Below are 26,002 nucleotides of genomic sequence, written 5' to 3'. Positions count from 1 at the left end.
ATTTGCTGTTCTGACTTATGTTTGGTCTCATCATAATTTACTATAAAAGAATATAATTTTTTCGGTAGGGGTTTATGAGTAAGCCCCAGTGAAGTATCTGCTGTTTCCCAAAACAAAATGTACATCAGGCTTCGAGGACAGATTGTACCGGCAGCTGTTACAAGATGCTGCCTGACAAGTCACACAGAACCGTATTCCCGAATACTCGCTTCTAGAGGGAAGCACGTTCAGAACAGGGGGTGTAAGGCAGCCAGAAGCACAACAACAGGAGGGAAAGGTAAGAAATAACAAAGGTTATTTATGCAGCTAAATGTAGTTTGTTCGGCTCTGCTCTGTACATATGCCATAAATCTGGAAGATCTCCTAGTCATTACATCAAATGGCAGAACATTCTGGATCTGAAGAAAGGCACATGGGATGGTATATCAATACAGTCTTGTACACAGTACCTACTAAATCAAATGCTTTACCTATACATAAAACCCAATGACATAGGAATGGAAACAAATAGGTAAAACATTTCATCTAATTCCTAAATGACCAGGGGGTATAAGCTGCCATGCCCCATTTGTATGAAAGCAATGTATTTCTGGCAATGCCGGGGTGATACGGGCACTTCAGTTGTTGGCTTTGGAGAAGACAAACAGCAGTGCCTGGAGATCAGCAGTAGAAGTATAGGGGTGCTGTCAGGTGTGGGGGGCCGTTGGAGGCCTCAGATGGGGGATAGTAGTCTGGAGATGGCCTATGGGACTCCGGGGCAGGGATGGGGCTTGGGGTCTTGGGGACCTACAGAACTACCTACCTACCAGCAAACTACATACCTGCCAAACTGCCTACCTACCAAAACTACCTTCCTAGCAACCAAACTACCTACCTACCTGTCAAACTACCTACCTAGCAGACAAACAACGAACCTATCAGCTAAACTACCTACCATTCAGCTAAACTACTTACCTACCTAACTATATATCTACCAAACTACCTACCTACAAAATCTACTACCTAGCTACCTGCGAAATTTACTACCTACCAAATTTATTACCTACCTACCAACCAAATTTACTACCTACCAGGGAGTCCTACCTACCTACATGGAAGAATATTACTACAAGGAGGTTTTATCTACCTGGGACAATATTTCTACTAGGGTGTCCTTCCAATATGGGACAATATTTCTACAATGGGGTCCTACCTACCTACCTGGGACAATATTTCTACAAGGGAGTCCTACCTACCTACCTGGGACAAACTTTCTACAAGGGATCCTTCCTACCTACCTGGGACAACCTTACTACAATGAGGTGCTACCTACCTGTAACAATATTCCTACAAGGGAGTACTATCTACCTACCATGGCAAATCTTTATGCAAGGGGGTACTATCTACCTGAGACAAACTCCCTACAAGGGAATTCTACCTGCCTTGGACAAGTTTCCTACAAGGAGGCTCTACCTACAGGACAGTACTATCTGGGGGGGGGGGGGGGGGCAAAATCCCTAAAGGAGGATCCTATCTACAGGGAGATAACTACCTTCAGGATGGTCCTACCTACAGAGGCAACCTATTCCTCCCCAACGGACTTACACCTCCCCTTCAATCCACTTACTCACCCACTTACTGTACCACCCAGGTACCAAACAGCGGACTTATTATTGTTTGGGACCCTATAGGTGAAAAAAGGGGAGAACGATGCTGGAAAAGTGTTGCCTAATATGTTTATTTGAAAGGTTCTGCAACATTGAATTGTGGCTGGAAGAAATCATCATGATGTTCTGGGACTGATGGATGTGAAAAAGAGAAAGTGAACAATTTCAAACAAGAAGACATCACCTGTGAGTCACTGCGTATAGCAACACTACATAGCCAATATACAGGTATTGTGCATTGCTTCTTTGTAGCTATTTTTTGTCTTTCATTGTAAATTATTTGGTAGGGGTGCCCACAGTAAAAAGAAAAATTCTGACGGGTGCCCAAGTTGATGAAGGTTGGAAAACACTGGGATAGGGGATAAGTATCTGATTGTGGGGTGTCCAACTGCTGGGAGCCCCTGCAATCTCCAGAAGGGGGTCCCAGCTCTTAGAGAGGTCGCATGCTATGGAAGGCATGTGCTCTATTCAGTTGTATGGGAGTGAAGATACCCGAGTAATCCCATACAAATGAACGAATCGTGTGTCTTCTACAGCACGGGCTCTCTCTGAGAGCCAGGCCCCGTTCCGGAGATCACAGAGGGTCCCAGCAGTTGGATAAGTTAATTTTCACTGACAAGTGGCAATGACAAGTGGCAATGACAAGTGGCAATGCATTGCCAAACAGACCTTTTATCCTTTTGTTTCCCCATCCCTCAATGTACTAAGTAGTAAAAAAGGCAGGGGGGCCTCAGCACTCAAAGTGCCCAGGGCAGCATAAACTCCAAATACGGGTCTGATTGTAGGTAATGAACAAGGGTTAGCATGGACGCTCTGACCTATCTATGGCTGTAGACAGACGAGAGCGTCCGTGTTAAAGGGATATTCCAGGCAAAAACTTTTTTATATATATCAACTGGCTCCAGAAAGTTAAACAGAGTTGTAAATAACTTCTATTAATAAATCTTAATCCTTCCAATAGTTATTAGCTTCTGAAGTTGAGTTGCTGTTTTCTGTCTAACTGCTTTCTGATGACTCACGTCCCGGGAGCTGTCCAGCTCCTATGGGGATATTCTCCCATCATGCAAGGGATATTCTCCCATCATGCACAGCTCCCGGGACGTGACATCATCATTGAGCAGTAAGACAGAAGACTTCAGAAGCTAATAACTATTGGAAGGATTAAGATTTTTTAATAGAAGTAATTTACAAATCTGTTTAACTTTCCGGAGCCAGTTGATATATAAAAAAAAGTTTTTGCCTGAAATACCCCTTTAACCCTTGTCCACTGTGATAACCTGTGCATAAGGATAGGGCTGTCTTTATGGAATAACCCCTTTCTTTAAAGGGGTACTCCGCCCCTGGCATCTTATCCCCTATCCAAAGGATAGTGGATAAGATGTTAGATCGCCGCGGTCCCCTTAATGCAAGTCTATGGCAGGGGGCATGACGACCGCCACGCCCCCTCCCATAGACTTATATTGACAGGGGCGGGTCGTGACGTCATGAGGGGCGGAGCCGTGGCGTAACGATGCTCTGGCCCCTGTATTGCCCGTCATTACGTGCAGAGCGATCTCGCTCTGCGCAGTAATGATAGCAGGGTGCTGCAGCAGCGATCCCCAGGGTCCCCAGCAGCTGGACCCCGGCGATCTGACATCTTATCCCCTATCCTTTGGATAGGGGATAAGATGTCTAGGGGCGGAGTACCCCTTTAAGGTTTGATTCTGGCTTCACAAAGTTTCACTTAAAAAACTGTGTGGCCAAAAAGGGATTTAAAAACAAAAAACAGTAAAACAATAGGATTTTTTCGTGTATCATACAACCTGCATGTGGTAATACATCCTATTCAGACACATGTACATAAATGATATATAAAAAGTCATTGCCCCCCCCACAGAATGTAACAAGGAAAGGGAATTGATGCAAATCTTACCTCATTGCAGTCCTGCAGAAAGTGCTGCAGCTGTAGGTGGTCTTTCAGTCTTTGCAGCCATTTATGAGCGAGGGCCATGTTACGTTGGCTCCTGGTTGAAAGAAAATATGAATATATGAAATATTGGTGTGCATAACAGAAACCTCTTTCTTAAAGGGGTACTCCGGTGGAAACATTTTTTTTTTAAATCAACTTGTGCCAGAAAGTTAAAAAGATTTGCAAATTACATCTATTTAAAAATCTTAATCCTTCCAGTACTTATCAGCTGCTGTATACTACAGAAGAAGTTCTTTTCTTTTTGAATTTCTTTTCTGTCTGACCACAGTGCTCTCTGCTGACACCTCTGTTTGTTTCAGGGACTGTCCAGAGCAGGATAGGTTTGCTATGGGGATTTGTTTCTACTCTGGACACTTCCTGACATGGACAGAGGTGTCAGCAGAGAGCACTGTGGTCAGAAAGAAAAGAAATTCAAAAAGAAAAGAACTCTCTCTGGAGCATACAGCAGCTGATTAGTACTGGAAGGGTTAAGAATTTTTAATAGAAGTAATTTACAAATCTGTTTAACTTTCTGGCACCAGTTAATAAAAAAAAAAAATTGTTTTCCACTGGAGTACCCCTTTAACCTACCAGGATGTGCTCAGTTGAATCTATACAACATCACATGTCCAGTTAAGCAGGGTCCACCATGTTCCCTTTGAAACACAAACAGATCTCCCCCCTGGGAATACTGTACAGTCTAAAGGGTCACTGATCCTGATGTCTGCATGCCTCCCATAATCCTATATCTTATATTCTTCTCCTCCTGCTTTTTCCAAACTTAAAGGGGTTCTCCGATGCTTACACATCTTATCCCCTAAGATGCCTGATCACGGGAGTCCTGCCGCTGGGGACCCCCAGGATCTTGCACGCGGCACCCCGTTTATAATCAGTCCCCGGAGCGTGTTCGCTCCGGGTCTGATTACCGACGACCACAGGGCCGGCAGCGTGTGACGTCACGCTCTGCGCCTCAATGCAAGCCTATGGGAGGGGGCGTGACAGCTGGAAACGGGATAAGATGTCTAAGCATCGGAGTACCCCTTTAACATGAAAAGAAAAAACAGAATTCATTCTCTTCCCCCATCTCACTCCCCGCACCCCTACCTATAAATCACAGACAATAGCTCCCTTCTCTTCCCAGCCCGACCAGTCTGCTGCCTTGGGGTCACCTTGGATTCTGCCGTTCACACATCCAGAACCTTACTACCTCCTGTCACCTTTACCTTATAAACATTTCTTGAATATATGATATATTAGTAAGCGCTATATGGGACTTAATGCACAAATACTATTTATTTAGTTAATTTTATAGATGTGCACCTGTATATTGTTGCAAATGGAGTGCCACATGTATAGGATAAAAATGGTCTATGCTTCGATACAAAGACTATGAATAAAAGCACAAGAGGGAAAAAAAAGATGTCGTGATTAAAGGGGTATTCCCGGAAAAACTTTTTTTTTTTTATATCAGCTGGATCCAGAAAGTAAAACCGATTTGTAAATGACCTCTATCAAAATATCTTAAAGGGGTACTCCGGTGCTTAGACATCTTATCCCCTATCCAAAGTATAGGGGATAAGATGCCTGATCGCGGGGGTCCCGCCGCTGGGGACTCCCGTGATCTTGCACGCCGCACCCAGTTAAAATCAGTCCCCGGAGCATGTTCCCAGGCTGTAATTACACCTATTGATACGGTGTCCATTTTAGGACAGCATCAGCCGTCAGCTGTATCTCCATCAGTTGTCAGGAAAAACAGCGTCCCGCCTCCTCCCTCGCTGTCAGTTTTCAGCCGTACCTCTGGAAAAGCTGGGTACATGAGTGTAATATTTGCAGGAATCTGGAAAAGGTGAGTACATAACTGTAGGTTTTGCAGGAATCGGGAAAAGCTGAGAGCGTAGGTTTGTTTTGCAGGGATCAGGAAAAGCTGGGTACATGAGAGATTAGGGTTTGTAAAGAAGTGTGTCGAAACAGTGGAGCGGGACTGCACAACCAATCACAGTATCTGTGCTGCCAGCCAATCACACACTGTCTGTGCTAGCAGGCCTGCCGAAGGCATGAGAGAGTTTAGGTTGACAAAGGTTTTGGCTGACGCCTGACGGAGGAAGGATGAGGCGGGACGCCATTTTGGCTGAAGGATGAGGGAGGTACAGCTGACGACTGAGGATGTCCTAAAATGGACGCCGTATATTGAGGTGTGATTCACAGCACAGGCATGGCCTGACATCATCATCATAATCTTACACAAGCCCGGAAACATCACGTCTTTGCTGGCTGTGGCAGCAGTGGAAAAGTGAGGCCACTGCACGAAACTAATACCCTGATGCATAGTTGGAAAGACGGTATTCTTTCGGGCCTGCGCGAGATTACGATGATGTCAGGTCATGCATGTGCTGTAAATCACGTGATTACAGCCCGGGACATGGTGACTACTTCTCTGAGGTGCCCACCCAAATGGCTATATACAGCATGCACCAATTATGTTGTTTTATTATCACTTTGGGGCCCCAAAGCACATCTGCCCCGTAAGACACCAGTATAATAATTGGCACATGGGGCCCTGTTACAGATTTTGCACCGGGGCCCAGAAGCTACAAGTTACGCTGCTTATGGCAGGAACTGCAGGCAAGCAAATACGGAAGCAAATGTTCTATTATGAACATTTGTTCTATCATGAACATTGGCATCCAGTATATAGGCCAAATCTTTGTGACAGGTTCACTATTAAGGGGGAACTCCGGTACTTATAGGGGTAGTCCGCTGCTCAGCGTTTGGAACAAACTGTTCTGAACGATGGAGCCGGTGTGAGGTGAGATTTCCGAACCCATGCAGAAATCGAACCGCTCCTCCCCTTCACTCTCCACCTCACACCGGCACCGGGAGCTTGTGACGTCATAGTCCAGCCCCTCATGATGTCACACCCCGCCCCCTCAATGCAAGTCTATGGGAGGGGGCGTGACAGTAGTCACGCCCCCTCCCATAGACTTGCATTGAGGGGGCAGGGCGTGACGTCATGCGGGGGCGGGGCTATTACGTCACGAGCTCCCGGCTCCAGCGTTCAGAAGAGTTTGCTCCAAACGCTGAGCAGCGGACTACCTCTTTAACTACTTATCCTCTATCTACTAGAATAGGTGTCTGATCGTGGTGCGGTCTGGAGTTGGACCCCCCCACGGCTCTCCTCATGCACAGAGCGGTGATCGTCAGGCCCCCTCCATGTATCTCTATGGGAGACCAGAGATACAACGCTTGTGTACTTCCCATAGGGATGCATAGAGGGGGCATGTTGATCACTGCTGTGCGGTGGTTAACAGTAATTCGTGCATGGAATGGTGGTCGCTTCATACATGAGGAGAGCCGGGGCACCTATCCTGTGAAGGGCAAGCTATGTTTTTTAATATAATATATAATAATGTATGAAATAGGAATGGCTAGGAATTAAATAGAAAATGAATAAAAATAAAATGCCACTCTGCCATTGTACTTTGGGTTAAGTTATTACAGTCTTTACTAAACTGTATACATTATATGATCATTTCATTCTCTGAGCTGTCACATTCACAGTTTCCCATGTTTTCCTACTTTACATAACAAATACACTTTCAAATTAGTTTTTCTATGGCCACATTTAGGGACTCATAACATTATTATTATTCTGTCATAGGGCCGTAGGGTAGCTTGGTTTTCATGAAGTGACTAGTTTTCATTGGCAACCAACTAATCAATTGCCCCTAGGGGAAGGTGGGGTACATTAATACAACACCAACAAAAATTGTGCCCAGAGGGCACTAATCCCTCTATCCTTCCCTCTAAAACTTAACTTTTATTGTAATTAAATTATAAGGAGTATCAAAGTTTAAAAGCACAGCACCATCCACTGTTTGTAACCACTGTCTTGCTTACAGTATAGCAGTATTTGTATTTTTTATATGACTGCTCCCTCCGGAGCTAGTCTTATATTGCTAGTTAATGCCCTTACAGTTGATACTGTGATGTTTCTGGGTGCTGACGGCACACCTGCAGTGCGCGCCGGCAGCTAATGGACAGTGGACATTGATGCTAATTAATACCTAATCCCTGCATAACATCCTACATGTTTCGCCACTATGCGTGGCTTTCTCAAGAATGGTAATTACATGGTAATTTGTTGGTGTAGTTTTCATTGGCAACCTTTTTTAGGGTATATCCTACAGTTTCATTACTTTTTGTTTTAGTTTTGTGTAAAACTGACTTGGAGAGGGGGCGAAACACCCTAAGGCCAGGTTCACATGGCCAAAAATGTGCAGAATGTCCGCCCATTTTCGAGTGCACATTCTGCACATTTGAATGATCCTAGGACTGCTCGGAAATGCAGCGTTTCATAGACGGCAATGCATTTTTGAGTGGAATCTGCAGAAAGAATAGACAAGTCTATTCCTTCTACGGATGCCGAATTCTTTCACTGTCAGTGTGGTGTTGTCTCAGCAGCTCCCTGACTTCTCCCTCTCGCCTGTCAGGAAGTTGTGTAGTCCTTTCATTCTCAGTGTGGTGTTGTCTCCTGCTCCCCAGCTCTTCCCTCTCTCCTTAAACAATGCATCATCGTCTGCTGCGTCAGGAGCAGTAGCTGAATCTTGTCAATGAGGAACTTGTAATGGATCTCCTGCTGTAAATTGTCAAGTGTTCATGTACCATTCATGTCCCAATAAAGATATTTATATTTATGTATATAACAGAGAAATTATGATGTAAGCTGTAGGGGCTCTCCAAAGGATGTGCATCACTGAGGGGGCATGGCTAGAGGTCAGAGACAAGATCCAGCCATGCCTGAGACAGTAGAGGATGATGTGTTGTCTCAGGAGAGAGGAAGAAACCAGGGAAGGAACTGGAGACAACACCACAGGGAAAATGAAAAGACTACAAAACTTCCTATCAGGGGTATTTTAGGTGAAGTTATATATTTTAGGTGAAGTTATAGGTGAACGCTATTAGTAAGTTTTATATCTCAAGTGATAGTGTTACCTAAAGGAAATCTGTCATCAGTATCACACACACTAGACTTTTGGTACTGGCTTGTAATTAGGGTAAGGCTGGGTTACGTTTGTAGTGTACGGGTGCTGGATCCAGTTGGGAGGAGCGATAACCGGGCGCTCCTGTATCCCAGCCTGATTCGGCCCGAACCCCATTCATTTCAATGAGCCGACTGGAGTCAAACACTGACTCCGGTCGGCTAATTTTTGCCCCGTATTCGGTTTTCAGACTGGACCTAAAACCGTCATATATCACGGTTTTAGGTCCGGTTAGAGAACCGTATACGGGGCAAAAATGAGCCGACCGGATTCAGCATTTGACTTCGGTCGGATCATTGAAATGCATTACATACAGACCGGGTCCGGCTGGGATAAGGGAGCAGCCAATTTTCACTCCCCCCAACCGGATCCGGCACCTGTACATTACAAAAGTAATGTGAACCGGCCCTAACACTGATGAAAAAGATACTTACCGGTCTATGCTTTCATTTGTCTGTAATCCCCGATATAGGAGTTTGGTGCACACTGGGTGTTCCAAAGCCCTGGGTGCACAGTGACGTTCGGCCGACCTCTTTATAGTAACACCTCCTAGGTACGCAGGAGAGGAGGCGTTACTATGTATGCACCAAGCTCTTACATGTACTGAATATCAGGAATTATGGACAAACAGAGGCACAGAACTAAGAATGGTAAGTATCACTGTCATCTGTGTCACCTGCACTACAAGCCTGTACAACAGGTTAGTGCGGGTGATACTGATGACACATTCCCTTTAGATATAGATTTTTTGATCCCAGAATACCCCTTTAAACCCTCACTCCGCATCACTCTCACCTCTTCTGAATGGCTCCAATCCTGTCCTGAACCCGATCTGCAAAGACATTCCCAAGCCGTATCAAGCTCTCTCCTGCTTCGACCGCCACCGTGACTTTCTGTAAATTCATCTCCATGGTGGTCAGGAAATCTTTGTGTTTCTTGATGGCAACTTCTACCCCCTCCACAGTATTAGGTAACTCAACATGAGCCAAAGCCGATTCCTACAACCACAAGGGAATAAAAGATTAACACAGATTTACTTTTATTTGGCCTGGGTCACACACAGTGTTCACAACCTTAGTTGCCATTATTTTCCCTTTTCTTCCCTACTCTGATGCCTGGTTTGTTCTTCAGCAGGTTGTCTTGACAGTGTTGACATGCCTAAAAGCATTGAGTTGTTGCTTTATAATTGGCTGAGTGCTATTTGTGTAAACAAGTAACTGAAGAGGTGTACCTAATAAAGTGGCCAGTGAGTGTATGTGTTAAGCCAAAAACTGTAAGCACTCTGCTCGGCCTATCATTAAAGGGGTACTCGGGTGGAAAACTATTTTTTTTAAATCAACTGGTGCCAGAAAGTGAAACAGATTTGTAAATTACTTCTATTAAAAAATCTTTACCCTTCCAGTTTTTTTTTAGCAGCTGTATGCTACAGAGGAAATTCTTTTCTTAGTGAATTTCTTGTTTGTCATGACCACAGTGCTCTCTGCTGACACCTCTGTCCATGTCAGGGACTGTCCAGAGCAGCAAAGGTTTGCAATGGGGATTTTCTCCTGCTCTGGACAGTTCCTGATACGGGCATCAGGTGTCAGCAGAGAGCACTGTGGACAAGACGAAAAAGAAATTCAAAAAGAAAAGAATTTCCTCTGTAGCATACAGCTGCTAAAAAGTACTGGAAGGGTAAATATTTTTTATTAGAAATCATTTACACTGTTTGAGTATGGGTATATTGTCACGATGCCGGCTGGCAGGAGGTGGATCCTCTGTGCCAGAGAGGGATAGGCGTGGACCATGCTAGTGGACCGGTTCTAAGTCACTACTGGTGTTCACCAGAGCCCGCCGCAAAGCGGGATGGTCTTGCTGCGGCGGTAGTAACCAGGTCGTATCCACTAGCAACGGCTCAACCTCTCTGACTGCTGAAGATAGGCGCGGTACAAGGGAGTAGACAAGAGCAAGGTCGGACGTAGCAGAAGGTCGGGGCAGGCAGCAAGGATCGTAGTCAGGGGCAACGGCAGGAGGTCTGGAACACAGGCTAGGAACACACAAGGGAACGCTTTCACTAGGCACAAGGGCAACAAGATCCGGCGAGGGAGTGCAGGGGAAGTGAGGTATACATAGGGAGTGCACAGGTGAAGACACTAATTGGAACCACTGCGCCAATCAGTGGCGCAGTGGCCCTTTAAATCGCAGAGACCCGGCGCGCGCGCGCCCTAGGGAGCGGGGCCGCGCGCGCCGGGACAGGACCGAGGGAGAGCAAGTCAGGTACGGAAGCCGGGGTGCGCATCGCGAGCGGGCGCCACCCGCATCGCGAATCGCATCCCGGCTGGAGGCGGTATCGCAGCGCACCCGGTCAGTGGATCTGACCGGGGCGCTGCCGTAGCGAGGATGTTGCGAGCGCTCCGGGGAGGAGCGGGGACCCGGAGCGCTCGGCGTAACATATATTATATTTGAGTTTATAATTATAGAATAGATTACTGGGTCGTGCTTCAATAATAATGAAATATATTTATTAAAATGACAATATATAAAAGGTTACTCCTCACCAGCGCCATTAGTCCGTGACGACCACCACCGCTTCACAATAGGACTCTGCTAGGCTATTTTTTCATCATCATCTGGGACCGCCGCACAGAGGACTCAGCGCGATAAACCACCCAGGCACCGTTATAACAATACCTGTTTCCAGTGCGTACTGCCCGAGTTGTCAAAAAAGACCGGTAACATATTTAAATTGCTACAAACTGTCTAGTATTACAAAAAGGACACATTTATATATTAGCCACTTAAGTATTGTATTATTTAGGCTCTGCCTATGGCTTGTCTTGTGCAATAGGTATCTGCTTATCCCACATACGCATTTGCTTGTTGCACACAAGAAACCACATATTTATTCCAGTGGTATAATTATATGCTTATTATTTCATGTACTTTTATTATCTATTGCCTGTATTTTATGTGTTCTCCACACACGGGCCCTGTGAGGAGTAACCTTTTATATATTGTCATTTTAATAAATATATTTCATTATTATTGAAGCACGACCCAGTAATCTATTCTATCATTATAAACTCAAATATAATATACCCATACTCACCTAGAAGGTCCGGGCAAAAGTTTTTGTTTCTAGTTTTCCCTTTTTTGGCAACTAAGGTATAGTTACATGCCCTAGTCTGACCTCGGTGTGTATTATTAATTGTGAGCTGCACATACACATTTTTTTCCCTCTTTTGATACAAGATTAGTAAATTACGTCTATTAAAAAATCTTAATCCTTCCAGTACTTATTAGCTGCTGAATACTACAGAGGAAATGGTTTTCTTTTTGGAACACAGAGCTCTCTGCTGACATCACGACCACAGTGCTCTCTGCTGACATCTCTGTCCATTTTAGGAACGGTCCAGCAATGCACAGCAAACATATGCTGCTCTGGACAGTTCCTAAAATGGACAGAGATGTCAGCAGAGAGCACCGTGGTCATGATGTCAGCAGAGAGCTCTGTGTTCCAAAAAGAAAACCATTTCCTCTGTGGTATACAGACCCTAAAAAGTACTGGAAGGATTAAGATTTTTTTAATAGAAGTAATTTACTAATCTGTTTAACTTTCTGGCACCAGTTGATTTAAAAAAAAAAAAGTTTTCCAGCAGAGTTCCCCTTTACCCCTTTAAGTGATTTGTAAGACATGTTTCAATGGTTGTACATGCAATGGTCTGTAATTTATGAAGAGCAAATATACAAAAAAAGCGCACAAAAAAAAAACTTTACAAAGCTACATCACCCCGTGCGGAGCTTTTTAGTACACATATGCATATTTTTTTTTATAAATTTCCCTCAACACATAAAAGGCATAAAAAGCTACTACACACAAGGACCAATGATAAATTCCCCCCAAAGTCTATTCCTCTCTGCTCAGTAAATACAAAAGCAGGGACTACACTAGGGCACCATGAAAACTATGGGGGAGAAAGAGTGGTGTTTTCATTTTTAAAGAGGCCTGTGAAAAATGAAAGTGATCTGATTGGTTGCTATGGGCAACTGGTCAACTTTTACTCTGCACAGGTCTTGATAAATCTCCCCCTATATACTGAGAAGGGACATTTACACTGTATGCCTCCCTGCTTAGTGAATGTTTCCTAATGTAAGGAGTGTAAGGGCCCAATTACACTGGGCTAGTATTGGCCTGAATAGGCCATTATCGTCCTGTGGAGTAGGACCGGGGATCAACTGACAAACAAGCAAGTGCTCGTTTGGACGATCAGGTTGTTTTGACCCGAAAAAAATCATTGACCGTCAGCCACACATAAGGTTATGTGTGTCGACATCTGATTGCTGTAAGGGACTCTCCCCGACCAATGCTCGAGCTTTATAAAAATGCACTGATCTATGAGATCAGAGCTTGTTCCCATAGAGCAGTGGTCTCCAACCTGCGGACCTCCAGATGTTGCAAAACGACAACTCCCAGCATGCCCGGACAGCCGTTGGCTGTCCGGGCATGCTGGGAGTTGTAGTTTTGCAACATCTGGAGGTCTGCAGGTTGAAGACCGCTGCCATAGAGAATCAGTCTATCTAATAGTGCCCCAAGTGGCGATGAATAACATTGCCATTTATCTCCTTGCGCATGCGCAGCGAAACGCATTGCATCTTGGTCAGAATAAAGTTACCTTCTTGAAGTGCTTTGACTCCTGTTCCCTCTATCCCGGTCAGCGCCAAGTGTAATTCTGTCACCCCTTGAAGCTCAAATCCAGTTCTAAGGGTGCGTTCACACGGTTGTCTGTCCCCCTTTCCCTAAACGGATTACAAACAGTTGTAAAATTATCCCATTGATGTCAATGGGATTTTTTTTACAATCCTTTCACACCCGTTTGCGCTCATTTCCGTTTTTTTTTATCACCGGGAGAAAAGATGGTGCATGCAGTATTTTTTCTCCCGTCAAAAAAAAAAACGGAAGAAAAAACGGAAACAGTAAATTTAACATTGAAGTCTATGGAATACGGACGGGCCTTTAATGTCATCCGTTTGTATCTGTTCTTTCAATCCATTTTTTGATCCGTTTTTACTTCTGAGCAAGCTTAGAACAAATTCTTTTTAATTTTTTTTTTGGTTTATTAACTGAACAATAACGGATCCAAACCGATAACATCCGTTTGCATCCATTATTGTCCGTTTGTTTTTTAAGTCCGTATTTATTTTTGACAGGAGGAGGACGTGACAGGTCTAGACGGCCGTGTGAACGCAGCCTAAAGGAGATAAATGACAATGTTATTCTATTCCATACATCAGGAAGGCCGCAGACGGGACATCGCACAATTACACACGCTTTCTATTGTTGTGTATGTAGGTACACAACCTGTAGCGGTAAGCGGCGACTCACCCCTCCCTGGCTCATCATTTACTAGTGATACTTCCCTATGGGGCGCCTTTGCTTTTCTCTCTATTTATCTCCTTTGGCCAGAGAGACAGACAACAAGCTGTGATGCATACGGCATTGTTGCTAACTCTACAGGAGCATGAATTCCTGTCTTTAAAGGAGTACTCCGGTGGAAAACTTTTTTTTTTTTTTTTTTTTTTTTTATCATCAACTGGTGCCAGAAAGTTAAACAGATTTGTAAATTACTTCTATTCAAAAATCTTAATCCTTCCAGTACTTATTAGCTGCTGAATAATACAGAGGAAATTCTTTTCTTTTTGGAACACAGAGCTCTCTGCTGAATCACGAGCACAGTGCTCTCTGCTGACCCCTCTGTCCATTTTAAGAACTGTCCAGAGTAGGAGAAAATCCCCATAGCAAACATATGCTGCTCTAGACAGTTTCTAAAATGGACAGAGATGTCAGCAGAGAGCACTGTGCTCATGATGTCAGCAGAGAGCTCTGTGTTCCAAAAAGAAAAGAATTTCCTCTGTAGTATACAGCAGCAAATAAGTACTGGAAGGATTAAGATTTTTTCATAGAAGTAATTTACAAATCTAACAAACCAAAAGGTACAGAGTCCGGCACTGCTGATTATACGGCAAATGAGCAGATCACAGGTGTATGTATGAAGCAAAAACCATCCGACTGGTGCTCAGTCCAGGAATGTCAGACAAATCCAAATTAACAAGATATAGAATGATGGACGGCACTCACCCAGGTTGGAGCTTCAGTGTATTCTTTATTGAATGAACAGAGTGGCGGTGTCAGACAGGTGAACAGACAGGAACGTTGAGGTCCTCGGCGTTCCTGTCTGTTCACCTGTCTGACACCGCCACTCTGTTCATTCAATAAAGAATACACTGAAGCTTCAACCTAGGTGAGTGCCGTCCATCATTCTATATCTTGTTAATTTACAAATCTGTTTAACTTTCTGGCACCAGTTTAATGAGTACCCCTTTAATGAATTGTATGGATATCCTGTATTCCCCCTGTAATATAACACATAGAGACAGATCTCACCTGGTTATTAAGGCATGCCTCAGCCTGTTTAACATCTCTCAAAAATAGATGAAAGATGTGGGACTGGACCAGGACTTCCCGTCTGTTTTCCCACATCTGGATCAGCTTGTTCCATCCTACTTCCAGCTTCTGCAGCCACTGCTGGAGGGACAGGTATGGGAGGTCAGTTTCCTCCAAACTGAGAAGATCGCTGACTGCCTGAATCTTGTTGTAGTCCTCCTCATATCTATTGATCTCTTCCTTCATTGATCCATGAAGTCCTAACAGCCTCTCGGCCTCCATAAGGTTGGACGGCAGCTCTTCAGTAGCGACGGCAGTTTGTGTTTTAACCAACCAGGTGAGAAAGTTGTCGAGATCCTGGATAAAGTGCTGTAGCTTGCTGGCCACAGTGAGGGAATCCTCACACCCCTGTAAGGTTCTCTTAAGAGCCTCCCATTCTCCACTAATTTCTTCAAAGTGCACAAGCACCTCCATGGCCTGGGAAGGGTGGCAGGTGGCAAGAACCTCTGCGTCTTGCTGTAACTGGACCAACTTGGGTTCAAGAGCCACCAATGCTGCCTCCATGCTGGAAAGCTTCCTCTGTAGGGCAAGAACCCCACCCAGCTCCCCACTGCCACACTGCGAGGTCTCCATGGCTTTCCTCTTCTCGCGGATCTGTGACTTTACCTCATTGCATTCTAGGAAATAGTTCTGTAAGCGAAGGACAGAGGAAAGTTGTTCCTTTCTCTGCTCTACTAGTTCCACAATACGGTTCCACCTATTCAAAGAAAAAAATTATGGTAGGTTAAAATTCCCATTACAATAAAAAAATACATCTGGATATATCTAGAGGCACCAAAAAGTTGACCTACTTAATTTTAATGGCAGCCAAACTGGCCATAACTAGGTGCTAGAAAACCCCTTCAGCACCCCTAAGGATGGATAATGGTGGGCGACAGATTGATTAGCATCCTGAATAATTCCATCTAAGTTGAGGTGGTATGAAAAACCTGGATGTCTTATTTGGAATGTCCTTCACAGTCATCAATACTTCTCTTTCCTTTGGTGTTCCATGTATACTTCTCCTTCCCCTTGTCTGCCATGTTTTTTCCCCCTTGTGTATCTAAACATTTTAAATCAACTGTTGCCGGAAAGTTGAACAGATTTGTAAATTACTTTTATTAAAAAATCTTAATCCTTCCAGTACTTATTAGCTCCTGAATACCACAGAGGAAATTCTTTTCTTTTTGGAACACAGAGCTCTCTGCTGAATCACGAGAACAGTGCTCTCTGCTGACATCTCTGTCCATTTTAAGAACTGTCCAGAGTAGGAGAAAATCCCCATAGCAAACATATGCTGCTCTAGACAGTTCCTAAAATGGACAGAGATGTCAGCAGAGAGCACTGTGCTTGTGATGTCAGCAGAGAGCACAGTGTTCCAAAAAGAAAATAATTCCCTCTGTAGGATTCAGCAGCTAATAAGTACTGGAGGGATTAAGAATTAAAAAAAATCTAAGGATTAAAAAATCTTAACACTTTCAGTACTTATGAGCTGCTGAAGTTGAGTTGTTCTTTTATGTCTAAGTGCTCTCTGATGACACCTGTCTCGGGAACTGTCCAAAGTAGAAGCAAATCCCCATAGCAAACCTCTTCTACTCTGTGCAGTTCCCGAGACAAGCAGAGATGTCAGCAGAGAGCATTGTTGCCAGACAGAAAACAACAACTCAACTTCAGCAGCTGATAATTATTGGAAGGATTAAGATTTTTTAATAGAAATCATTTATAAATCTGTTTAACTTTCTGGAGCTAGTTGATATAAAAAAATAAAAAAATAAAGTTTTTTCCTGGAATACCCCTTTAACATCTGGTCCTTTAACCAGAGAGGTCCTTTGTCATAATGATGATGATGAAGTGGGACATTTAACCCCCGGCTCTCAGTGATCTTTGTCTCGCTGCCCTATAGACATATAATGGAGCAACAACAACAAAGATTGCTGAGAGCCACAGAGTGAAGCACGCTATCATTTGCTTAACCCAGTTTGTTTTCTTGATCAGTGGGGTCTTCAGCACTGAGACCCTGATAGATCAAAACCTTTCCCAACAATGTTTCAAAGGGTTTTTCAAGTGACAGGGACACTTTAAAAGTGCATAATACATGACTGTATGGAGGAGTAAGGCTGTTAGTGTTGAATGCTTCTTGTGGTTCAGGCAGCATGAGACTGATGACAGGTTTTCTTTGAATTCTAGCCACAACTAGAAGAAGCTCACTCCATGGGGATTTCTATGGCTACTACTGAAATAATATATTCATATACCGTATATATTCGAGTATAAGCCAAGTTTTTCAGCACGATTTTTCGTGCTGAAAACGCCCCCCTCGGCTTATACTCGAGTGAACTCTCCGCCTGTCAATCCCTTCTCAGTGGTTTTCAACCTGCGGACCTCCAGATGTTTCAAAACTACAACTCCCAGCATGCCCGGACAGCCATTGGCTAACCCTCCCCACCGGACGGTCCCTGCAGCATAGATGGCACGGACCAGCTCACCCTTCACAGGTGAGTACAAAACAAAAGGGGGGTCTGGATGATGACGAAGGCCGCAGTGGTCTTCAACCTGTGGACCTCCAAAGGTTTCAAAACTACAACTCCCAGCATGCCCGGACAGCCGCATGCTGGGAGTTGTAGTTTTGCAACATCTGGAGGTCCACAGGTTGAAGACCACTGATGAAGGGATTGACAGGCGGTGATGATGAAGGGGGGGAGGATGATGACGGGGGTCTGGATGATTACATGGGGGGATGATTTATTTCCCACCCTAGGCTTATAGTCGAGTGAATAACTTTTCCTGGGTTTTTGGGGTGAAATTAGGGGCCTTGGCTTATATTCGGGTCGGCTTATACTTGAGTATATACGGTAAATGTATCTTCCTTTGCTGCTGATTTTTAGCACTTAAAAGTAAGGGTAGCTTTTCTGAGTACTAAGAATCTCCAGCTCCCAGAGTTCAAAGCATACCGATCAGAACCCACAAAGAAAAAAAATTAAGTTTTTATGCCTCTATCTCCTATATTTATCTTAAAAATCCCTCTTTTCATTTGCTCACAGTGTTAGAAATCCCCTCAGGGGAAGGGGGCGTGTCTCTCCTTGTGGTGGTGGGAGGTGATTGGTGTGTAGTGGGAGGGGGAATGTCCTTCACTTGTGGTGGTGGGAGGTGATTGGTGTGTGGTGGGAGGGGGTGTGTCCCTCCTTGTGGTGGAGGGAGGTGATTGGTGTGTGGTGGGAGGGGCATGTCCTTCGCTTGGGGTGGTGGGAGGTGATTGGTGTGTGGTGGGAGAGGCGTGTCCCTCCTTGTGGTGGTGGGAGGTGATTGGTGTGTGGTGGGAGGGAGCATGTCCCTCCTTGTGGTGGTGGGAGGTGATTGGTGTGTGGTGGGAGGGGGTGTGTCCCTCCTTGTGGTGGCGGGAGGTGATTGGTGTGTGGTGGGAGGGGGTGTGTCCTTCACTTGTGGTGGTGGGAGGAGATTGATGTGTCTGCTAATGTAGGCTTGTCCATGGTTATCTCTTGTCCATCACTCATGGACAAGCCTGATGCAGCAGGGCTGATTAATGTCCCAGTAGGTATGGGGACCCCTAGTGGTGGGATTTTCAGGGGCTGTTATTTTATTTTATTTTTTTAAACAGCCATATTGCAAAAGGTCTTTCATTTTTATCAGTAACAACATGTAAAAGGTGTTTGGATCTGCATGGCAACAAACATAGGTGTTTACTATAGTTCATCCACCTCTAGAAGATCTAACCTGTCAGTGGCTGAGATGTTGGGGGAATTAAGTGTGACAAGAGAAGTGGGGACAAGTCTATGATTCATTCCTTATGCAAGTAACTTCCTTACCTGCTGTTTAAGTGATCCTGACAGGCCCGGACCTCTGATGAGCTGGGATGTCCCCCCTCCAGCAGCTGCTGCACAATCTGGTTGACGTCCAGCACCCGGCCCATTAGACTGTTCATCTCCTGGTCCAGACTCTCGAATCTAAAAGCCATCAAGGAGAATCCAGGTCACATGATAACAGCTCTAGTAATTAAAACCAAGCTCCACACATCACTAGGCTGATAGTTACATTGATCGTAATGTAAATAAACCAGTAATAATACACATATATATACTTTAAAGGAGAACTTCAGCAAAAATTAAAGAAAATCAGGTACAGACAGGTAGCGCAGGTGACACTGATGACAATGATACTTACCTGGTCCCATTCCGTGCAGTGGCTATCCTGCAATCTTCCACCGTTGTTTCCGTTCTGGGGTGACTTGGAGCATGGGCGGAGCTAAGCGACGTCACCGCTGCTGTTTGCTAGCAGCAGGACCAAGCAGAGAACAGAAGTGGTGACGTCACTAAGCTCCGCCCATGCTCCAAATTGGCCCTGGAACGGAAACTACAGAGGAAGATTGCGGGAGAACGAAACGGGACCAGGTAAGTATCGTTGTCATCAGTGTCACCTGCATTACCTGTCTGTGCCGAAAGGTTAGTGCAGGTGACACTGATGATAGATTTCCTTTAACTTATCCCCCATCCACAGGATAATGAAAAAGTAGATGATCGCGGGAGGGCAACTGCTGGGACCCCCCTTGATCACCGGGATGCACACGCTCCTCACTGAGCACAGGGTTCCGTCCAGTTACATCTATGGGAGCGCCAAAAAGACACATTATAATACTGTTTGTCCCATGTTCATGCCCTGGCCCCACACCCAGAAATGCTAACATGCAAATCTTACCACAGTATTGGAAAAGGGACGATTTTTTGACTTCCTGACCTGGTTGGGGTCTCAGTACTGACTCCTTTACGATCATTAGAACGGGTCAGGAGAAGCGCACTGTTTCACGCTATACTCCCCAACTTGCCGCGATCTCCATTCTGTGACCCCAAGTCTAGTAAGGGTGTAAAGCGTCATACTGTGTGCTTCTCCCGACTCGATCTAATGATCGTTAGGGTCTCAGCACTGAGACCCCAACCGATCAAAACTTTTGATATGTATCTGTGACATGTTAAACGTTTTTTAAATGACATTGGCACTTTAAATAGATATCATATACATGTGCACATTACATAATGCACATAAATGCATGAAATACACACACAACATGATGTAGCTACTTTCCGGGGATCCTGATAAGTTCTCACCTGTGCTGAACAACCTCCACATCTTCCAGTCTCTGAGGGATCTCCATCTTCACTAGCCATTGCTCTTTCTCATCTATCCACACCTCACAGGCGTTAACTTCCCCAAACATTTTGTAGACATCTAATGCGTCCTGAAGCCACTGACTCCGTAAGGAGGCCACTTCTACCACCTCCCCATAAAGCTGCTCCACCTCCACAATACTGATCTGCACATCCACCTGGTCTCTGTACTCGGCTCCCAGTTCTGATAACTGTTTCCTCAATCCCAGCACAGTGGCTCTGTGCTTTTCTATCTCCTCCATAGCTGCTCGATGTTTCTTGACCAAAGACTGGGTGGAGAACTCATCATGCCCGAAATCGTCACTGGACACCAGGCGATAGGTGTCCTGCAACCAACCGGCAAGCTCTCCGGTGTCTGCATTGAACTGATGGAAGTTGGAGGCTTCTTGTAGTTTCTGCTGATGAGCATTGCAAGCCTTCTCAAGGTTTTCCCATTTCTGCTTCACCTCTTGCATTCGCTGGCGAAGCCCAGACATACCTCTCCGCCTCTTTGTTAGCACCTTGTATGCCAAAAAAGCAAAAGATAGTTATCATAGCTGCCCCTTCTGTATTTTTAATTCTGCTTATATATTTGTCAAATAGTTGTATTTAAAGGGGTACTCCGCCCCTAGACATCTTATCCCTTATCCAAAGGATAGGGGATAAGATGTCTCATCGCGCGGGTCCCGCTGCTGGGGACCCCCGCGATCTCTCCTTCAGCACCCCCGTTTCTCAGCTGCACAGAACTGCACTGAGCGGCGTCACGAGGGGGCTGAGCCATGACGTCCCGATACTCCGTCCCCTGCATCACCCGTCATCAGTCACAGAGCGATCCTTGCTCTGTGCAGCTGAGAAACGGGGGTGCTGCAGAAGAGATCGAGGGGGTCCCCAGCGACAGGACCCAAGCGATCAGACATCTTGTCCCCTATCCTTTGGATAGGGGGATAAGATGTCTAGGAGCGGAGTACCCCTTTAACTCTAGCAAGTACTAGGTTAAAGGGTTACTCCAGGGAACTAAACCCTTAGCCCATCCTTTCCCTCTCATCAACCTATTTAATTGTATTAATATCATTCATTAGCTATATAGAGCAGTTCCCCCTCTTTGTTGTCACTTACATGCATGAGGAAATGACATCATACAGCCATCCTCTCTGTCTCTGTCTAAATTCCTCTCTGAAAGCAGCTCCCACCTTCCTGAGAGACACAAACCCTGTGGTTTCTGTCCTGCACTGATGTGTGCAGCCTCAGCCAATCAGACACTGAACCTCTCTGCTGCTCAGAGCAGAAGGGTGGGGGCTGACAGAGCAGAGCTGCAATGATTGCTGGGAGATGTAGGCAAGTGGAAGGAAGGATGGCAAAGAACATCAAGCAGTCAGAGGAGACAACAGGGGCCACAGGAGCCATGTATATAAGGCAGAATGGGTTAGAGAGAACATATCCAGGTAGTGTGGTGGCTTTGGAGCTTTATTTATATGTATACTTCCCTGGAGTACCCCTTTAATAGACCAGAACATGAGGACTCAGTATTCACCTGCTCCCCTTTTTGGAGGGTCTGCTGTAGCATGGTAAATCTTCCTCCAAGCTCCCCCACCAGAATCTTGTGTTTACTCAGTAGTCGTAGGACGCTGCTCAGATCCTTTCCATAATTTTGTGGTGTAGCAAGAATCTGTTCCTTCTCTCGAATCAACCCCTCAGCCTCCTCCACTTCTTGAAGAAAGCACCAAAGACGCTTTGATTCCTCCAACTCGCCCCGCCGTTTCTCTGCCAACTGGCGAAGTCCTTCCAGACAGCTCTTAACGTGTTCTACCCGGTTGCAGATGATCTGGGGGTCACAAGGCTGGTAATCTGTATGACATAAAGTGATTACTCAATAGGCAAACTAAAGTGCAAATGCATCTGGGGAAGGTTGGTCCCCTAAATGTTTTGGCTTAGATAAATGTAACTAAATGTAAAAATGTAAAAAAAAAAAAAAAAAAGGCAACTGGTGCTGTATGTATTCTGTAAAGAGTACCTGTCATCATGATCTTGATACATTTTATAATCCTCCAGTTCACTCCCCTCATGATAAACCATCCTTGCCTTTATTTTTATTATTTTTTTAGTTTTCTACCTTGTGCTGTATTTATGCTCAGTCTTAGTCAGCTCCACAGACTGGGAAGGAGCGTTCCCCAGCAGGCGTGACATCATCTGAAGCCCTGCAGGGGAGAATTTTCTCCCTCACAGTTCAGTGTGAGATGATCTGTGATAGGCTGAGGCCGCACACACCTCCCTCAGCTCTCTGAACTTGACTGTACACTCTAGCACTGTGCTGAGCTGAGGTCCCGGATGGATTTCCTGACATTTGTCTCTGCCAGGCTGCAGCAGGAGACAATCTGCAAGCAGGACTGCAGGCAGGACCAGAAGGAGGACCTTTGGTGGTCAAACTTTTATAATCAGAAATTTTTAGTTTAAAAAGAAAAACACACATACATAAACCCCAACCCTCCTCCCTACACGCCTCCCCACCCCCGTCCTTCAAACTAGGCTAATACAACATATGAAAAAGGTGACACCATGTCATACAGTGTGATACAGTCTTGCTAAATAATTAACTATAAAGGACAGTACATGAAATGCCACAATCTCACGCTTAAAATAACATTAGCAATGTGCCTCAAATGGCGCTGGCAGCACTTAACTCCCCAGTAACTCAGTTACACAACCCGGCACGCAGAGAACAGCTAAGAAGAACAGAACACGAAAAGGAGGTGAGAATGAGACGGAAACATAGATACAAAAAACAACTAGTCATGTGACAGACCCACAAGGCACTCCGGGGCCCCAAGGAGAGTCACATGCTACTGTCTCCCAGGGACTCCCACCCACCGCAGATACGCCTCCATTGGAGTACATTGAAGATACAAGGATTACAGACCGGGGGCATCTATCCAGGGGCCCCAAATGGATTCAAATTTTCCCATAGCCTTATGTTTAACATACACTCCCCTCTCCAGACAGATAACTTGGTTCAATTTAGAGACAAGTTCGGATATCCTACATATATCCAAATATATTCCACTTGCTCGTCAGGTCCCTACACATAGTCCAGCAAACAAGTCAAAGCAGAAATGGGGATCGTAATACCGTAGGCCCTCCTAATCAGGTGAACCACCTCCCCCCAAAACTGCGTAAGATGTACACAATTCCACATCCCATGCAGCAGATGGACATTAGGCAGGGAGCATCGAGGACAACAGGAATCAGGACGGACTCCAATCCTATGAAGAAAGGCAGGGGTCCGGTATAGTCTATGCAACAAGAATAACTGTGAAACACGGTGAGCCTCTGATACCGCAAGGCGCAGGGTCATGGTCACAACCTGAGACCACTGCTCATCTGAAATAGGACCAACATCCAACTCCCACTTTACATTACAGTTCAGAAATCCCCCCCTTAGTAGAGGCACAAGTAAACAACCCATTACCACCAAAGACGGGCCGATCCCAGGATCTAGATTGGGTATCGAGGGCATGGCGCAGTTGAAGATACCTATATAAAAAAGGACTGTGGCAAGGAGAATTCCTCACAGAGTTGGGTAAAGGATTCAATACTGTGCCATCATACAATTGAGATAGATAAAAAAAAAAAAAGTCAGGAAGTGTATGTAGCTCAGACAAGTAGGGATTATTCCATAATGGGGGAGTAGATTCCATAAGGGTCCTAAATGTCATTCATACCTTATGGATCAAAATCAAAGTAGGGACCATGTCAGGGGTCTAGTCTGTGCTGCAATCTCCAACAGGGATCACTCCCTCTAAGCATTTAGATATCAAATGACCCGCCCGCCCCATAGTGGCATGCCAGGCCCATCCCTTTAGCTGCTGGATCTGCCCTGCCAGGAAGTACAACCAAGGGGTGATCAAAAATTCTTATTCAGAAGAATATTAGAAACGTAATTCAAATAGGCTAATCTATAACATATTCATTTTTATTCCTAATGACAGGTACTATTTAAATAACCTTGGTGCTTGATCTTTTTTTTATCTATTAGGTCAAATGGAAGTCACAGAGATGGGTCACCTGCTTAAAACCCCCATGAGCCACAGAGGAGAGTGCCAACCACAAAAAAAAACTACCTACAAATCTCTGGTTGTTCCAGATCTCCCCCGATGGAATCAGCTCTTTGTCAGAGGTCACTGGACATAGACTAATAGTGATCAGCTGATCACTGTAGTGGTTCTCATTTTAAAGGGGTTGTCTGATCTCATCTCTGCTGCTGCTGTCTGCTCATGCTTCCGAGATTGCTGGGATCAGGGACCGGATATCTGCTTCTGTGTCTAACAGCTCCCAAGCTAAAGCACTATGCCTGCAACTTTCTAGATATAATGAATGTGCTGAGATAAGCCCGAGCAAGGAGTGCAGGGAGCCTGATGTGCAATCAACTCAGGAGCTCCTGGCCACTCTGGGACCTAGATCACCACTGCTTCTGAAGCAGAGCTGGTGGACGGGAACTATGATTACCAGCTGTCTAAAAGAGGGGAGATAAGAAGAGGTATCTACAGAACCAGGCAAGTTTGCTACCTGAAGCCAACTACAAACCTGTTTAAACTGGCATGCTCTACCGTGTTTCCCCGAAAATAAACACTACCCCGAAAGTAAGCCCTAGCAGGATTATGGGGTAGGGCTGCAATATAAGCCCTACCCCGAAAATAAGACCTAGTCCAGGGGTAATCTGCTGGCGGACCACGGTCAAGATCCGGACCACGGCCGCCAGTAATGCCCACAGACCCCACAGTAATGCCTGCAGACTCCATAGCCCCCCTCCCGGCCGCCACAGTAATGCCCGCAGACCCGACACCACACCGGCCACCACAGTGCGGTAATGCCCGCAGATTCCACATCCCCCCCGACCACCCGCGTAATGCCCGCAGACCCCACAGCCCCCCTCGGCCACCCCCCCGCCTCCTTTGGCTGGTCCCGCGGCTTACCGTAATTCAGCCGGGGCAGGGACGCTGACGTTCTAAAACGTCGGCGCGTATGCACGGCCGACGTCACGGACGTGTCCCTGCCCCCGGCTGCTACGGTAAGCTACAGGAGAAGATCTCGCCGCAGGGTACGGTAAGAAAGTGAAATGAGTACCGGTACCCAAGTTTATTATGGCAGAGGGGTGGGGGGGGCACTGTAGGGCAGTGTTTCCCAACCAGTGTGCCTCCAGCTGTTGCAAAACTACAACTCCCAGCATGCCCGGACAGCCAAAGGCTGTCCGGGCATGCTGGGAGTTGTAGTTTTGCAACATCTGGAGGACATTGGTTGAGAAACACTGCTGTAGGGTATGGTAGGAGTGTGGAGGATGACAGGGGAAGGGGAGGATGGGGGGCTGAAGGAGTATGGGGGCTGCAGGAGTGTGGAGGATGCCCCCTATCCTCCACACTCCTGCAGCCCCCCATCCTTCACACTCCTGCAGCCCCCCCATCCTCCACACTCCTGCAGCCCCCCATCCTTCACACTCCTGCCGCCCCCCATCCTCTACACTCCTGCAGCCTCCCATCCTCCAGACTCCTGCAGCCCCCCATCCTCCACACTCCTGCAGCCTCCCATCCTCCACACTCCTGCAGCCCCCCATCCTCTACACTCCTGCAGCCCCCCATCCTCTACACTCCTGCAGCCTCCCATCCTCCAGACTCCTGCAGCCCCCCATCCTCCACACTCCTGCAGCCTCCCATCCTCCACACTCCTGCAGCCTCCCATCCTCCACACTCCTGCAGCCCCCCATC

At 45.8% G+C, this 26,002-nt stretch overlaps 1 protein-coding gene and 1 long non-coding RNA gene across 4 annotated transcripts in view; one reads left to right on the top strand and one right to left on the bottom strand.

Annotated features, from left to right (window-relative positions):
* SPTBN4 (spectrin beta, non-erythrocytic 4) overlaps positions 1-26,002 on the bottom strand; it is a 162,528-nt gene that overhangs the window by 84,922 nt on the left and 51,604 nt on the right. For 2 of the 3 annotated variants that reach the window (XM_056540128.1, XM_056540129.1), the window contains exons 14-19: positions 21,781-22,094; positions 20,211-20,770; positions 18,918-19,055; positions 15,055-15,811; positions 9,429-9,631; positions 3,559-3,649 (exon numbers count right to left, since the gene is read on the bottom strand). In XM_056540128.1, coding sequence (XP_056396103.1) covers positions 3,559-3,649; positions 9,429-9,631; positions 15,055-15,811; positions 18,918-19,055; positions 20,211-20,770; positions 21,781-22,094 — 2,063 coding nt within the window. Of the gene's footprint in view, positions 1-3,558; positions 3,650-9,067; positions 9,179-9,428; positions 9,632-15,054; positions 15,812-18,917; positions 19,056-20,210; positions 20,771-21,780; positions 22,095-26,002 lie in introns of those variants that run through there. The other variant, XM_056540130.1, reaches the window with a different exon arrangement.
* Positions 75-24,896, top strand: LOC130291418 (uncharacterized). Its single transcript, XR_008847929.1, has 3 exons — positions 75-277; positions 1,728-1,832; positions 24,280-24,896. It is a non-coding gene; the product is annotated as an uncharacterized LOC130291418 (long non-coding RNA).

This window comes from Hyla sarda, chromosome 9, assembly GCF_029499605.1.
Source record: "Hyla sarda isolate aHylSar1 chromosome 9, aHylSar1.hap1, whole genome shotgun sequence".
NCBI lineage: Eukaryota > Metazoa > Chordata > Amphibia > Anura > Hylidae > Hyla > Hyla sarda.
The sequence above is the reverse complement of the archived record's forward strand: the minus strand, read 5'-3'. Positions and strand labels throughout refer to the sequence as shown.